The 16,481-nt window shown below is 51.3% G+C and overlaps 1 protein-coding gene across 1 annotated transcript in view; it reads left to right on the forward strand.

The window, feature by feature from the left end:
- The window catches only part of MBP (myelin basic protein), a 107,430-nt gene extending 101,063 nt beyond the window's left edge, over window positions 1–6,367 (forward strand). Inside the window, exons 9-10 of the mRNA XM_023512373.1 lie at window positions 291–410; window positions 5,624–6,367. Coding sequence (XP_023368141.1) covers window positions 291–410; window positions 5,624–5,668 — 165 coding nt within the window. The 3' untranslated portion in view covers window positions 5,669–6,367. The remainder of the gene's footprint in view (window positions 1–290; window positions 411–5,623) is intronic.
- Window positions 6,368–16,481: the final 10,114 nt, after the last annotated feature.

Consider the following 16,481-nt stretch of genomic DNA (forward strand, 5'->3'; position numbering starts at 1 on the left):
CAGACCACAGGTGTGTGAGGACCCCTGGGCTGCAGACCACAGGTGTGTGAGGACCCCTGGGCTGCGGACCACACAGCGAAGACTCAGCCTAGGCCACAACCCTTCTCTCCTGGGGCCACACTTCACAGACCTGGGGACAAGCAGCCTCCTCTGCTCCCCCAACCCTGGGCTTTTCTGGAAGACACTCTGAGAGTCCTTTGTGGCGAGGCCCTTGCCCAGTGGTCAGGGGTAGCTCCTGGTGGGGCCGCCGCTGGCCTGGAGGCTAAGAGCGCTCTGGTCTTTCCTTGCAGGGGGCCGAGGGGCAACGGCCAGGATTTGGCTACGGAGCCAGAGCGTCTGACTACAAATCCACCCACAAGGGCTTCAGGAGAGCTGACGCACAGGGCACTCTGTCCAAGATCTTTAAACTGGTAATGTACCTCCTTCCTGTCTTCAGGGCTAAGACCTGAGTGCTGTGTCTAGGCTGTGTTGGACTGGGGACCCCAGGACACCCTGTGCCCGTAGAACAGCCACCAGGGGTAGGGAGAAGAGCCTGGATTAAATGCAGAATCCCTAGCAGAACTGAGCCCCAGGGCCGTGCAGCCTCAAGTCATGGCCCAGAGCACACGCTGAATGCACTCTCCGCCCCAGTGGGAGCAGGGGGCCTGGGCGAGTGGCGTGGTCTGTACTTCCACGCCAGCATTTTCTGAGCTTAATTCACAAGGAGGTATTTTAGACAATGTTCTCACATTGGGTCGTTCACCAGCGTCTCTGGAGGGTTTGCTCAGCTGGAGGTATGGGGAGCCAATCTGGATTCCAGGGCCTATTCCAGCTGGATCTGAGCCACCAGGGTGTCCTGTGGGGGTGGGTGGGAGACCAGCAGACTGGGGGAGGGTGTTGGCACTGCGGTGAGGATCCCAGGAAACTACAGGAAGGAGTGTCCTGATGCAGACCCGGAGCCACATGGCCCAAGGTGGGTGCCTGGCCCACTGTTGGTCACACGTGTGATCTTGGCCTCTGGTCTCTGTGAGGCTTGGTTTCCTGGTCTGTGAATGGGGCGACATGCCAACTTGCCTTGCCAAATAGCATGAAGAGAAGGTGCTGCCCCCTGCAGTGTGGTTCTTGCCTGTGCGGCCGGCCGACTGTGGTTAATAGGGCAAACTTTGCTCTGAACACCTTCAATCTTAGAACGTCTCTCGAACTGAGTCAGAGTGCATGTAAAACGTCGGCACGAGCCTAGATAGCACAATGGAGTACCCACGGCACTGGCGCTGACATCTCTGCCTTGTAGGAGACCAGGTTAGGCAGAGCTGGGAGACCTTTGCAGGGAGTCAGACGGACACCTGCTGTCCAGAACCCTATACTGAATCAAGCTCCAGGCTCTCCCCTCAGCACAGGCCACCTGAACACCACTGGCCTGGAGGCCAAGGCAGCTGGAGCACACTCTGGGGCCAGGACTCTGCTCCCCAGGCCCCAGGGGAGACTTGACCCTCGGGCCAGGCTCTGAGAGGCAGGCCCTGGACAAACCCTCCCTGCACCTGCAGGTGATCTTGCTGCCTCCCTTCCGCTCTTCCCTTCCTCACATCTGCGAGTCTGGTGGCCTTGTCTGGATGACAAGAGGACAGTCCAAGAGATTCCACTTCTGTTCATTTTAGGGCACAATTCAATTCCAGATCAACCCTCAACATGAAGAAGAGCTCTCACTCAGCCTCTGTCCATTCCCAAACCATCTCACGACCTCCAAGGTCATAGTAATTTCCAAACAAGGCCTCCTGGGTGCCCAGACCCTGGGGCATGAGAGCCCAAGAGGCACCCACTTAAGGCTGTGGGCAGAGGCCTCAGGACAGCAGAAGTGACGTGAGCCCGGGCAGGGCAGGTGAGCAGGAAGGTCCTTACCCAGCCCCTGTACCCAAGACAGGCCCAGGGGCTCCCAGGGTCCTGTGGTTCTAAGCCCGGTGCCCCTTTCCACAGCACTGCTGGCGGGGGGCGGTCCTGAAGGAGGAGACGGAAACCCACAGCCTGACTCAGAGGCCCATTCCCTGGTGAAAAGGACACGGTGGCCGTGAGCCACATCAGGGAAACTATCCTGGTGTCAGGCAGGTGCCCCCCCTGGGCAGGAGGTGCTCAGTGGGTCACTCAGCTGGACAGCAGAAGGAACAGGTGGGACAGGCCTGGGGGCTGGGGCCAGGAGGGGTCAGAGCAACCCCTGGGCAGAGTTCTGTAGCCTCCAAGCAGCCAACAACCATTATGAGGGGAGAGGCCTGCAGTCCAGTGAGAGACCAGTGTGACTGGTGGTTAGTGCAGAGACATCCATCAGTGCCTCTGGCAGACTCCCGTAAGGACAGTAACAATTGGAATTCCCTGGCCTGGCTGAGAGGACAGACCTGTGGATCCGTGGGGCCATACAGCCAGGCCTTGGCTGGGGCAGACTAGGAGCTGGGAGGAGCCAGAGGAGTGGCGAGGAGAGGGGCGTTTTCTAGCCCCAGTCCGAGGTGAAGCTCCTGGCTGAGGACCTTCAGGGCGTGAAGGCTGCCTGCATGGATGTGCCCACACTCTTTGTCAGGATGACAGCCCATGTCACCATTCTCACTCTGAGTCCAAGGAGGCGACCCATTTCCCTGCTCCATAGCACAGGGGCTACTGGTAACTGTTGCCATAGTCGTGATTACTTAGAAGGTCACTCCCAGGACAGTCTCCTCCACCCTACAGAAAAGTCACAAGGAATGGATACTCAGGAGTGAGAGACTGGAAGGCACAGATGGGACACCCACAGATGGGACACCCACAGATGAGACACCCACAGATGGGACACCCACAGATGGGACATCCACAGATGGGATACCCACAGATGGGACACCCACAGCGCCAGAAGAGCAGCGTCCCCTGGGATGCCCTGCAGAGGCCCGGGCCATGCACCACATCTGTGCTTGGTCCCCGCATGGCAGTGTCTGTGCACTGAGTCTCTCTGTGTTTGAGGCTGGTGTCTGGGTGCATAGAGAGTATTCTCGGCATCCTAACCCTTATAGTAGCTTTCACCAGTGCCCATAGGCCAGGGGTCACCACATTTTGGTCACTGACAGAACAGAAAGATTGTACTGACTCAGCCTGTCTGGGCGTGGATGAGAGACTGGCAGTGGGCAGCCTAGTTTGACCCAAAAGCTTCTGCTGCAGGTGGTGTGGCAGCATCATCCTGACAAGATCTGTCAGCCTGCTGGTGGCCCTGTGCCTCCCAAGAGCAGGATATCCCCATGGTCCCCTGGCCAGGACCTGGCTACAGCTCCAGCCTTTGAGTACAGCCAACCCCACCATCAAAATCCTTACGCTGTGAGGTCTCAGAATAAGTGAAGTCTGTTTTCTAGTTGGCTTTTCAAAACATCCAGCTTTTACAATTTATGGGGAATGATTCAGCCTGTGATGGAAATAACGACTCAATCACATGCCCATCAAGCCACCGGTGTGCAGGACACTCTGCCCAGCTTCAGGCCCACACAGTGGGGACAGACCAGGCTGCCTGCGTCCTCAGGGACCACAGTGGGCACAATTTCTGCTCATGAGCCTAGGTTCTGGGAGTCTCCGTGAATAGCATGCAGGCTGAGGGACACACAGCTCTGCCTTGGAGGAAAAGTCAGCCTTACTCTGAAAAAGCCTTGAACAGGTGACCTGGGCGCTGAGCCACTGAGCTGCCGGCTGGCCTGTGTCAGTGTGGGTGGGACCCACTCCTCAGTGTGAGCTCCCAGTGAGAGAAATTCTAGGCCAAACATTCAACTAGTAGGACCGTCAGGGTGTACATTGCCTCAGTTCCGGAACATGGTTGGACCGTCACAGTGTATTGCACCTCAGTTCGTGAATGTGGCTGTAGGGGGTGGGGAGCTGTGGGGTGGGAGGACGCCATCCCTGGAGGAGCGCCACATCTGAGCTGAGCTGCTCAGAGCAGCAGGGTCTCCAGAAGCCACTGGCCGGTGGGTCACCCTGGTTTGGGCTCCATCCCAGACACTTCCACCAGGACGTCTGAGGGAAACTGAGATGCCGGCCGGGGGGACAGTCTCCCGGTGGTCACCACACTCATCTGAGACACAATCACCCTCCCCCCACCCCCCGTGTGACTAGTTACCACTAATTACTACAGCATCGTGACTATCAGACTCACCACTTGAGGGCCCAGCAGACCAAGTGGTCTCATTTAGGAAATGTCCTTATGCTCCCAGACAGCATGTGCAGAGTTCCAACCAGCTCTAGCAGAAAGCCGGCCTGATGCACAGAAACCACTCGCGTGCACATCGACTGTGAACAAGGCCAACGGCCAGACCTGTTTGTTTTCTTGAACAGGGTCGACATTTTCCCTGAAACTTGTTGTAAGTAGCTTTTTTTTAATTTCTATGCAGCTCCAGGGAAGCTTCAATTTATCAAATTAGGACCCATTTCAATTCATGAGCTTGTAAGTCAATCTTACTGCATGGGAAGCTTGGAGCTGGTCCACGATTGGCACATAGCTGCAGGTGTTGGTGTGGAGCAGTTACAAGAGAGTAATTTAAGAAATAAATAAGTAAACCTCAGGAATTAAAGGAAGACGGTACTTGGAAAAAGCAAAATCCTGTGAAATCAGAACCATCACGCTGCTCTGTGGACTGTCGTTTGTAAGAGATCTTGGCATTCTGGGTCTACTTACTCCCCTCGCACGGCCATGTGGGGTATACGGCATTGAGGGTGGCTGGACGCGGACCTGCGGGGGTAAATCACAGATTTCTTACATTATCTTCTTCCTTAGGGCTCACACTCAGAAGGAAATCCTTGCAAGATCAATTTTTCCTCCACAACCTAATATCAAAGAAAGAAACCAAAAAGAAAGAGACTAAAATTTGAACACAAACAGCCATGTGTACAGTCCCCTCAGGGTGACGTGCTGGGGGTGTCTTCTCAGAGCTGACTGCACGCTGGGCCAGCTCTCCCTGTGGGCCTTCGCACCTGTGCCTCATCCACACTACCCAGGGACCCCTTTCCTAGATCACTCAAGTTGTATCTGTCAGTCTGTGGTGGTGAGGCCCCCTTACGTCGAAGATTGTAGGAAAATGCTCCGCCCAATCTATGTATCTTGGTATGGCCAATGAAATGGCAGTATCCCACAGGGACAGCCACTTTCCACGCTGCGTGGGTTCCCACGTGCTGGCAGCAATTGGCACCTCGGCCGGCACTAACATCGCTCTCAGAGGCATCCCTGTCGTGGTGACCTCCCCCCAGCAACACTGGGCTCATGGCCGGCACTAACATCGCTCTCAGAGGCATCCCTGTCGTGGTGACCTCCCCCCAGCAACACTGGGCTCGTGCTCACTGAAAGTGGGACATCGCAGGGCTGGACGGGAGCTGTATCACCTGCCAACACTGCGGGAATTGGATTAGTGGGAGTTGATCTCATATGCTGAGACCTCTCCAGGGAGAGGGGTGTGACCCAGTGACAATGGGAGTGGCTCTGGGAGTGACCCCAGGAGAGGCCCTGGGAGTGATCCTGAGGGTGGCCCTGGGAGAGGCCCTGGAAGTGACCCTGGGTGCTCTCTGGGCCTGGAAGTGACCCTGGCGCCGTGGAAGGGGGCCAGGGCTGGGGGTTGTGCTGTGGACGTGTCGTATCTAATTCCTCTCTTCCTTTCCTTAGGGAGGAAGAGACAGCCGCTCCGGGTCGCCCATGGCCAGACGCTGAGGCCCTGGCCTGGCCCGGAACCCTGCCCTCCGCTCCCGATGTAACTGCCTTAAAACTTTAATGCCCTTTGCCTCAGTCCCCGTTAGAGCAGACGGCCTCCCCCTAACGCCTTTTGGGTGTGCACACAGTAGTGCCAGGCACGCCGCATGGCACCCTACTAGCAACTTCTGCCCAACAGTAAAACGGAGAAAAAGAAAACAGAAAATGGCTAAAACCGTCACTTCACGTTTGAAGATTACGTTTCCCGGGAGTGTCCACTCCCTGACACGAGCCCCAGCAGCACCCGGGTCTCGGCAGGCCTGAGTGCACGGACGCCCCTCCAGGTCCACCCCTCCATCCTTGGACTTCCTTTTCACCTAACCACGGCCCCCGAGCTTCGCTGGGCACTGCCATGGCAACACACTGCTGCAGAGACAGAGAACGTGGCTGGCAGGAGGACTGTTGTGATCCAGGCTTCTTTGGTTTTCTTTTCCTGCCCTTCTCTCATTTCCTAAAGTGCCCTTTATTTTCCTAACAGGATTAGACAGTCAAGGAGTGGCTACTACCCATGGGAGCTTTTGGCATGTGAAACGCGGGCCCGGGCGGCTGTTAAGAGTCATGGTGGGCAGCCCAGAGAGGGGGGTGCGCCTCCAGGCCAGTGCTGCCCACCCACCCCACTTAGCTGAATTTGTGCATGGCAGGGAGAGGATAGGTAACAAGCATGGGCTGGGCACTGGCCTCACACAGGAAGTGGGGTCTGCTTGGAAACTGGGTGACGGAGATGACCTACACGTGGCCACGGGTTGTCACCGGAGCCCTGTACAGGGGCACCAGAGCAGCCTCCACAAACCATCTCGTTTCCAAACCAGTGCCCACAGCCAGGGAGTGCAGAGAGACTGGTGCGTCTCAGAGTAGAACCGCAGGAGTTCTCTGGTGGCCTCGCAGTGGTACACTGGTCACTTGTGGACAGTGGGTGTGGCCAGGTCAGCTTGCATGGCAGTGCACATTGGCAAACACTAACCCTCAGGGAGAAGATAACCTCTCACCTCCCAGCCTCCTAGAATAACCGGCCCAGTGAGCAGACTTAGGAGTGAGCTATTCCTGAATTATTGACCCCGCCGCGGCTGCAGGGCGAGGGAGAGCCTTCTGCAGTGCTCGGCTAATCTCAGCTCACGTCCCCTGGCCCCTCCTAACACACTGACCCTCTTTTGATTTTAGTGTGCCCTTTAGACTCCCAAGAACCCCACACGGCATCAGCCTCCCTCGGAAGCAAGGAGAGGAGAAGCTGCCATATGGCCGGCAGGCCCCTAACCCCCTAACTGAACGCCCGTGTGGGTTTAACGTAGCATCTATTAACACATAGCCTCAACGATGAGAGGGTAAGGAAAAAATCAAAAGGAACAAAATTCCAGAAACGAAACTTCCCACATGTTCACCACATAAGCACTCTGCACCCTCGAACGGGTTGTGGGCGCCGTGACCTCCACTCACGGCCGCAGCTTGTGCTGCGGTGACGTCCACCCACGGAGCACCTGCTCTCAAGTATTGAAATAAAATAATAAATGTTTAATGATGTCTGCGTGGGTATCTTGTGAGGTTTGCAGACTACACACCCCCACAAAGTGATGGTCGTGTCTCAAGAGTGAGTGAGCGTACATTGGGGTCAGGAGTTCCCAGGCCACCTGACAAGGCCATTTTGAGGGGCATTGGAATGAGGTGGTTGTGGGGCACCGGTCCTCTCTGACCTCTGACTGAGTCCCAAGGAGCACATTTTCCAGTCTCTGGACAAACTCTTGCTGGCGTGAACACCTTGCCCACGTGAACCCCGGGATCCTGGGGAATCGCTCCTGCCACATCCCCTCCAACAGACGACAACATTCTATGATTTTTTTCAAAAGACAAACTAGTCTCCATTTGAGTTTTAGTTTTTTGGTTCCTGCACATGTCTCTGTGGGGACTGTGGGACACGCCTGTGCCATGGGCTCTGGAGCAAGCGGGGACCCCGGGAGCCCATAAGCGCCAGACTCCTGGGTGGGCACCAAGGGCAGGGGCTCAGGAGCATGGCCCTGCCCGAGACCACTGCCCAGTCCGCCTCTCTCCACTTCCCTCCCTGCCCAGGGCCTTCTGCCTGAGGAATTTATATAATCATGAAAATATGATTACATTTTCAAAATTATATTCTTTTGATACTGTGTACATTAAAGAAATGCATTAAATGGTAACCTGAAGGCATATCCCAAAGTCAGCTGGCATTTCCATGAAATTGCAGTACTCAGGTCAATATTTTTAAGTAAAACAAAGCCTGGACGTGTGTTCCTGCTGACCATACGCCCAGGAGGTTGCATTTTTCCACAGCATTGACTGAAAGGTGGCTTGCCAGGCTGAGACCACTCTTCCCCAGTCAGCACTGGCTCAGCCAGACGGGCTGGCAGGGCCTCCAGAGCCCATGAGGATCTATGGGGCAGGATGAGCAGGAAAGTACCATGGCCTGGCCTGGTGGCCCACACCCACCTGCACAGCCACCACCAGTGGGCAGGAGACTCTGAGCAGAGAAGTGGCAACTGCATGGGGGACAGACTCAGTGGACAGCTGAAGGTAACTGCACGGGGGACAGACTCGGTGGACAGCTGAAGGTAACTGCACGGGGGACAGACTCAGTGGACAGCTGAAGGTAACTGCACGGGGGACAGACTCGGTGGACAGCTGAAGGTAACTGCACGGGGGACAGACTCGGTGGACAGTTGAAGGCACAGCCAGGTCAGTGTGGGCACGTGGCTGTAGGGACACAGGGGACAGACTCAGTGGACAGCTGAAAGTAACTGCACGGGGGACAGACTTGGTGGACAGCTGAAGGCACAGCAGGCCGGCATGGGCACCTGGCTGTGGGGGCCGAGGCACTGCAGTGAAGTACGGAACTGGGTGGAGGGAAAAACCATAAAACAGCAAACAAAAAGTTCTGTCACAGCAGCAATTTTACAAAAAAGAGCTAAGCCATGAATTAATCTCTGGTGTTCTATTGCCTGTTAAGGCTGCCACAGCAGAATACCACAGATGGAACAGCTTAAACCATAAACATGGTACTTTCTCCTGGTTCCGGAGGCCAGAAGTCTGAGATGGGGTGCTGGTGGGCAGGTTGTAGGAGGCCTCTGTCCTCAGCTTGCAGGCAGCCGTCTTCTTGCTGTGAGATCTCTGGTGTCTCCTCCTCACTGAGGACAGTAGGCCATAACCTGATGACCCAATTTAATCTTAACCACCCCTCACCGGCCCCATCTCTGAATACCATGAGTAGCACTGGGAGATACAACCTCAAAACCTATGGATTTGGGGGCGAGGGGACACACTTCTATCCATAACAGGTATACATTTATCTCAGGTGACCACAAATATCTTCAACCCCCCACTGAGCACAATGCTGCAGTGAAATTCTAAGACCACAGAGCTCCTGCCTCTACCCCACCAGTGGCGCACAGTGCAGCCTGGACACAGGGAGTCCGTGCTGAACAGCCCACGCCGCTGCCAACAGTGTGGTTTCCAGAGTGAGAATGGAGCAGCTTTCTCTGACGGCGTCTTCACTGGCTGTGGACAGTTGCTTGGTCAGAAACACACTCACTCCCACCACAATGCTATCCTTTCACCACCTTCAGGATGACTCCAGCCTTGCCCCAAAAGGACAGGGCAGGACCCTCTCCTTTCAACCTTCCCCCCACCAATTGTGTGAGAAGTCTCACGCTCACCCAGGTCCAGAGTCCCGGGAGCATCCAGAAAATTAGGAATCCTTCAGTTACGTCGAGCCTGAGCCAGGGCCTCCCCAGTTGTATGCCCAATTCCAGCCTCAGATTTAAATATTGCCAGAAGGCTGGAGGATGCCGGGTCAGCTCTGCTCTACAGCGCGGTGCCCCACGTGTGTCCATGGGCCTCTCAGCCTGCTGACCTTCCCAACCGTGGATTGTGGCAAATCACTTAAGATAATTTACTTAATCACCTAATCACTTAGGTGGCCTCTGCCACCTAAGTTGGGCAGCTCCCAGGTTTATCTATAACTGAGCAAGCAAGCTTTAGAGCCACAAGCAGGACAAGACCATTTGTCCTGCGCAGCGGTTGGGCGGTCAGGTGCTTGCCTAGAGACGTCAGTATTTGGGGGATACTGACGTCCTCCTTCCTTGCTTGAGGGCAGCAACAGCAAGGCAGCCTGTATGAAGCAGGGTTGAAGCTGATGGTCCCTGCCCAGAGGCTGGGTCAGGAAAGGGCCGGTGAGCAGCAGTATGGCAGGAGGCAGAGGCCCGGCCACTTGGTGCTGGGGCAGATCCAGAAGGGCTAGAAGAAACCCCGGGTGTCAGCTGGAGTTGGGAGGCCTAGTCTCATATGCAGAGTGAGTAATGCAGGGTTACAGCACGAAGGGTATGAGTGTGCACCTGCCACATAGGCACGCACACGTGCACCCACCACATGCGTACACCCACCACACGCACTCACGTGCACCCACCACTCACACATGTGCACCTACTTCACACAAACATGCACCTACCACACACACGTGTACACACACACATACACACGTACAGCTACCACAAAGACACATGTACCCACCACACACACATGCACCCACCACACACACATGTGCACCCACCACATGTGTGCACCCTCCACACACACATGCACCTACCACACAAACATGTGCACCTACCACACACTGCACCTGCCCCCCACACACATGTGCACCCACCACTTGTGCACCTGCCACACACGCACATACCGCAGTTCCTGCCTCTGCCCACTCTGAGCACGCCTACTCCTCAGGTCCTGGTTTCTAAGCACCAATCTCCACTAAGGGCATCAGGGCACTTTGAGGAAACAGCTGATTCCAGGGCTAAGAAAGAGAACAATTCACTGTGCCAGAAAGTAAGAAAGTCACCACATCAAAAACTCAAAAGCTCTCTTGAAGCAGCTCCTACAGGCAAAATCTTAGATTTATGAGTATAAAAATAAATAAGGGCACTAATGAATCATAGCCAATTGAACAAGATGGGAATGTCTGAGGCCAAACCAATATGAACACAATGTATAAAGGTGGGAGAAGACCCAGCTTTTCCTTAATCAAATGTTGACTGATAAATGTAGAAGGAACAATCTGACTGGCAGCTCTCCATTTGGAAGCAAAAAGACAGTATCCTGGCAGGCTGCGGGTGACAACAGAGAGGAGGAGGTCACAGTCTCAGAGCCGCCTCACAAAACACACATTGGTTATACAGGGAGCTGATCACAGGAATAAATCTGGCATCGCCTCGCAAGTGACCAACGAGAGCCTTGCCACGGGACAAATGCACACTGCATGTCACCTTGACAAGGCACCATCAGGGCGCAGCCTCACTTCTGCAACATCTCCCATCATGAAGTGTTGGATGAACAATGTGGACACAATTGCTGACTAACCCGTGGTTTTCAGAAATGTCAGGTAATGATAGCCAAGCAGTGAGGGGCACCATGCCAGTGGGCGGGATGTGGGACACGGCTGAGGGATGGGGCCCTGCTGCTTAGACATGGGGCAGGCCGAGGGACACAGCGAGGGGCGGGGAGCCCAGCGGGCCTGTCTGCATGGGGGCCCTGCTGCTCAGACATGGGGCAGGCCGAGGGATGGACGCAGCGGGGGCCGTGGAGCCCAGCGGGCCTGTCTGCGTGGGGGGCCTGCCGCTCAGACATGGGGCAGGCCGAGGGACGGACACGGCGGGGGGCGTGGAGCCCAGCGGGCCTGTCTGCGTGGGGGGCCTGCCGCTCAAACACTGGGCAGGACGCGGGCAGGTCTGTGCTGACCAGCACAGGACAGTCATTTGTTCTCACAGTGTTTCTGTAACTTTGAAACTACTATAAAAATAAAGGTTATACAAAAAGAATAAAGAGTTTAGACTACTAATCTGAAAGAGAAACTGTATTGTAAAGAGAATCTCTGGGCAGGGGGCCAGTGACTACAAAACAGGGGCTGAGCTGACATCAAAGTGAGCTGTCTCATGTTAAATGTTTCTTTCTTAGAGCTTGATTGCCAGGATAACCCATGATTGCCTTGTTCTGTTACTAAAATAGCATCACAAAATCACCGATCTTGGTTGGCCCAGAATAAAAATATTAGAGGGGACATTTGCTACCTGGAAGGAAGGAGCAGAGAGGCAGCATGTGGGTGCGTAGGCTGTCACTTCTCAGTCTTTCCTTAGGGACCGAAAAAGTGTCAGCCAGCAGAGGCACCAGGAAACTCAAAGCTCCTCCAAGAGGGAAATAGCACCATGGAGGGAGTGGACTGTGGGAAATGTCTGTAAACACAACCCCATTCATAGGCAGGGCTGGGGGGATCCAACCCGGGCTCGCAGGGGGGATCAACAACACACTGTCAGGAACATCTTTCTTAGTCCTTCCCCACCTCCTCCCACAAGAGCCGCAGAAGAGTGTCCTGGATGCCGGCAGAAGACACAAGGCTCCAAGACAGAGTCAAACAGCAACAGCAGCAGCTGGATCCCCAGCATGTGTGTGGGCACCTGAGCCCTCACGCCCAGAGTGACACAGGTGCACAGGGCGTCATGCTGTAGCTTAGGGAACCGGAACCCTCCCTGCTCCACTGTGTGCCTGCATGACCTTCACTGCAGAGTGGACATCCTGATTCTGCCAGTCTGTACACAGCATCCCTTTGCTCAGGGGAAGACGCTCTCCCTGCCTCTGCAGCAGTGCTCCTTACCGACATCCTTGACAACAGCAGCGAGAACAAGGATGGGCAGTGTGCTGCTCACAAGACACAGATGCTGAGAGAGCCAGACACAACTGTGTCCAACATCTCATCACCTGTTAACTGAGAACGAGAAGGGAGAGCTGGGAAAGAATAAGTTTAATTGACTAATTTTATAGACAAAGAGAGGCCTAAGCAGTTGACTGAGCTAGACTGTCAGGGTCCGAGGTGGTCTGAGTGGGAGTCCCACGTCCCCTTCCTCCAGCTCTGTCACACACAACCCACTTGTTCATGCACTTGTGTTTTAATATGGACGCACCACACATTGTAACAGAGTTCCAGCATTTGGGAAAAACTCATCTGGGAAAGCATTTTAAATAGTTGAGACTATTCACTGTAGTGGGAACAAATTTTACATAATTTGATAATTATAGAAAAACTACCCTTCTCCTACCAACTGTATTTCAAAAACTATTAGAGTGATATGCCTCCTGCAAATGAAACAATCGGCAAGAATGATTAGCCAGCTTCTTACCAGGAAGGTTAAACCACTACAGGCTATTTCAGTCCAAAAATGCATGGAGTCCCTACCCTGCACTATATATAAGGGGACAGAGGAAAAACAGGTACATTTATTTTAACAGGGTAACGACTCTACAAACTGCCAAATTCTAGCTATTTGGAAATGTGGGACATACTAAAACATATTCATGTATATTTTAAAAGGATTCTATAGTATAAATTAACTCCATTGGTATTTCTGGGCAAGTGCAACATCTACACACCTCACAAACAGATAAACAACTTTCTTTTTTTTTTCTTTTTTTGAGTTAGAGTCTCATTCTTGTTGCCCTGGGTAGAGTGCCATAACATCACAGCTCACAGAAACCTCAAACTCTCAGGCTCAAGCGATACTCCTGCCTCAGCCTCCCAAGTTTCTGGGACTACAGGTGCCGGCCACAATGCCCAGCCAATTTTGGGGGGGGGGGGTGGGGCGGATGGGGCCCTCGCTCTTCCTCAGGCTGGTCTCGAATTACTAAGCTCAAGGGATCCTCCCACCTCGGCCTCCCAGAGTGCTGGCATTACAGGTGTGAGTCATGGAAATAAACACATTTTAAACGAGAAAGCAGAGAGAGAATATCCTCAAGAAGCCAAACGTGGCATCCGCACACTGTGAATACCAAGGACTTGAATTTATTACTAACTGGGTATTGTCATGCTGTGTGAACCCAGGCTAAACATGTTTCCTACAGAAGATGTCAACCTTTAAAACAGTTACAACTCACCCAAAACCCAAATAAGTAAATATACAGAAGTTTTAAAATAATGCAAAAACTATCTTTATTATTTTTAAAGCCAGCACAGTGGCTTTCGGCATAACTATCCATTTCTAATACAAAACTGGATTAAATAAATAGCATCCAATGTATAAATAGACCATGAAACAATTTTGAAGATAAAAAGAGAACTCTTCTGTAAATAAAAAAAAAAATTAACTTTAAAAATTTTCTTTACTGGTGAATCAAAGAATCACTATGTCACTTTAGAATTTGTCAAATATAATACAAATCTTGATTTAATAATACAAGTCTTCATGCTGTAAAATATTACACATAAAAAATTAAATAGCAAAATCTCATATTACTGCCTATTGTTCCTGCCATTTCATACTAACCTTTATTTTTTTAGCACTTTAGATATTTATTAGTCATCCATGTAAAAAACTCCCACAATGCCTCTGTACAGGGCAAGTGTGAAGCTGCTGAGTGGGGGTGTGCTCTCGGGCCTCTGTGTCTGAGGAAGGGAAATGCATTCGGAGAGGATAGAGGCCAAGTAGGACAGGTGTTTCCGGAACCCCAGGGCAAAGAAAGTCTCTACGAAGAGTGTGCGAGACATCTAACTTCACAAGATGTCCTGTTGCTCCCACTTGTTCAACAGGGAAGAAGGTCCCGCACAGCTGCCTGTGGCATATGACATTTCCATTAGAATAAAGTGAAGACAGAGGCCCAATGGACACGAAACGTTAGGTGGGGATGTGTACATAGGTGCTTTGGAAATTTCATTCCAAAGAATCCAAAGCACCTCCTGTACATGAGTACAGATCAGGCGAGTCCAGAGCACATGTATGGGCTGCACAGTCTCCTCCCTGCCTCAGTTACTATGCTGTGGGTTGGAGAAAAAGGATAAATTAGCAACAACCAATCCTTGGGTTAATTTCTTTGGGGTGGGAGGAGGGTATAGCAATAATTTTGAAATAAGCTTTGGAAAAAAAGTCACGCATACATGAGACCACCTTTATGATAACTAGAAAGCTCTGTGTATTTTTATATTAACTTTGGAAAGTTACTTATATAAATCTGTATGTTGGTCACTTAATACCCAAATAGGTATCATAATGAGTTGTGAATTTCCGCTAAAATGATGGTCATGCATCCCAGCAGAAACCCCCTCCTGCACTGTAACCTGCCCCGTGCCGACACACGCCTCTCACACGTACATCACCCAAGTTCACAGAAGACGAGAGCACTAGTGTCATTTCCTTAAACATGACAATGAAGGAAAAATGTCACACCAAAGATGTTTCCAGGGGAAGGCAGGCTAGGTATAAACCCTCAGCATGGTTCTCCAGATGTGCGTATCCCCCGGAGGCCAGCAGGTGTCGCCCAGCCCCGCTCAGGGCTGAGGCCAGCTGGCCACCAGGGCCTCCCTCCACTCAGTATGGCCTGAACACTCCAGGTACTGACAAGGGCAGAAGTAGAGCTTTCTGACAGCAGTGGGGCTGGGGGGAGGATGGTTCACGTGTTTTAAACACATTTTTAATCTATCGCCGTCCTATTTAAACCTGCCCACTTGCACGGTGTCTCTCAGAATGGGTCCTACATGGGCTGTATCCCTTCTGCTCCCTTGAATCCACATCCCAGCTTTGAGTTCAGAGTCTTTGGAAAAGCCCCAATCCTCTGGATTACTTTAGGATGTGGGTTAAAGACAGTTACAAACTTTAAAAAGGTCCTAGACATCTCTTACCACTCACGGGGACAGGTACAGAGGAAGATGAGAATGGAAATGGGGCCTGCACAGACTGTGCTCACGCATGACTTACTGTCAATCGAGCCACACCCTGACTTCTGAGGTTGGAAGCTTTTCCAACAGACACTGCAAGGATAAACTTTCATTGTCTGGAATTCACAAGAGGTAAATGAAAAATATCATTAAATTTCTTTTTTGTTAAAAATATCTGAGCTTGAAATTAGTTCATTCATGTGTCTTGAATATTTTTAAAGGAAAAATTAATCACATTTCCTAACTTCTTTTTTTTTTATTTATAGTTATTCCAAAGCAGATATGCTACGATGAGACAGTTCTAAAAATACAGTCCTCTATCCTCAAAACCCTGGTTACACATGAGGCTAGAAATCTCTTTTCTAAGAAAACATTTTAATCAGTGAGTAAAATATAAAGATCGACCTGTATCCCACAAACATTCAAGTGAAATTATGTCTTTTTAAAAACTTATATTTCCAAGGAATGTTTTACAAAGCAGCAGCTTTTGTAATTAGGGAGTAAATAAAAATAATATATAAATGTCTTGTGTTTGTGCCTGCTAACAAATTGAGAAGAGACAGGAAATGGAATTATTGATAGATATTTTTCTTTTTCTTTAACCTAAATCAATTTAGGTTTTAGATTCTCCTGTTAAGGCCTTAAATAGGCAATTAACCAATACGGTTCACTAAACTATGCTTTCTGTACAATCAGGAATTAAACAACCCCTTTTTAGAGACGTCCTGAGATGACATTTAATGCTAAAAGTAAAATAAATAACCCAGCAAGAACAAAAATTTAAAATTCCAATAATTTCAACTTTGGGGGTATTTTTTTTTTTACCAAATTAACAAACATTTCTAAAATATTTTAATACAAAATTATAAAATAAAAAGTGCATAAAAAGCAGAAACTTTAAAACTTCAGCACAATTACAATTATTCTGAATACACTGACGATAGCCAGTTACACACACTGACATTCAAGGAAACCTCAGGATTTATAGTAAGTCCAGGATCACAAGAATAAGTCAAATAAGGCTTTTTTTCTTAAAAAAATATACAATACACAAAGCAGTTTTGAAAA

This window comes from Otolemur garnettii, unplaced genomic scaffold (assembly GCF_000181295.1).
Source record: "Otolemur garnettii isolate 467f Iridium unplaced genomic scaffold, OtoGar3 scaffold00027, whole genome shotgun sequence".
Classification (NCBI taxonomy): Eukaryota; Metazoa; Chordata; class Mammalia; order Primates; family Galagidae; genus Otolemur; species Otolemur garnettii.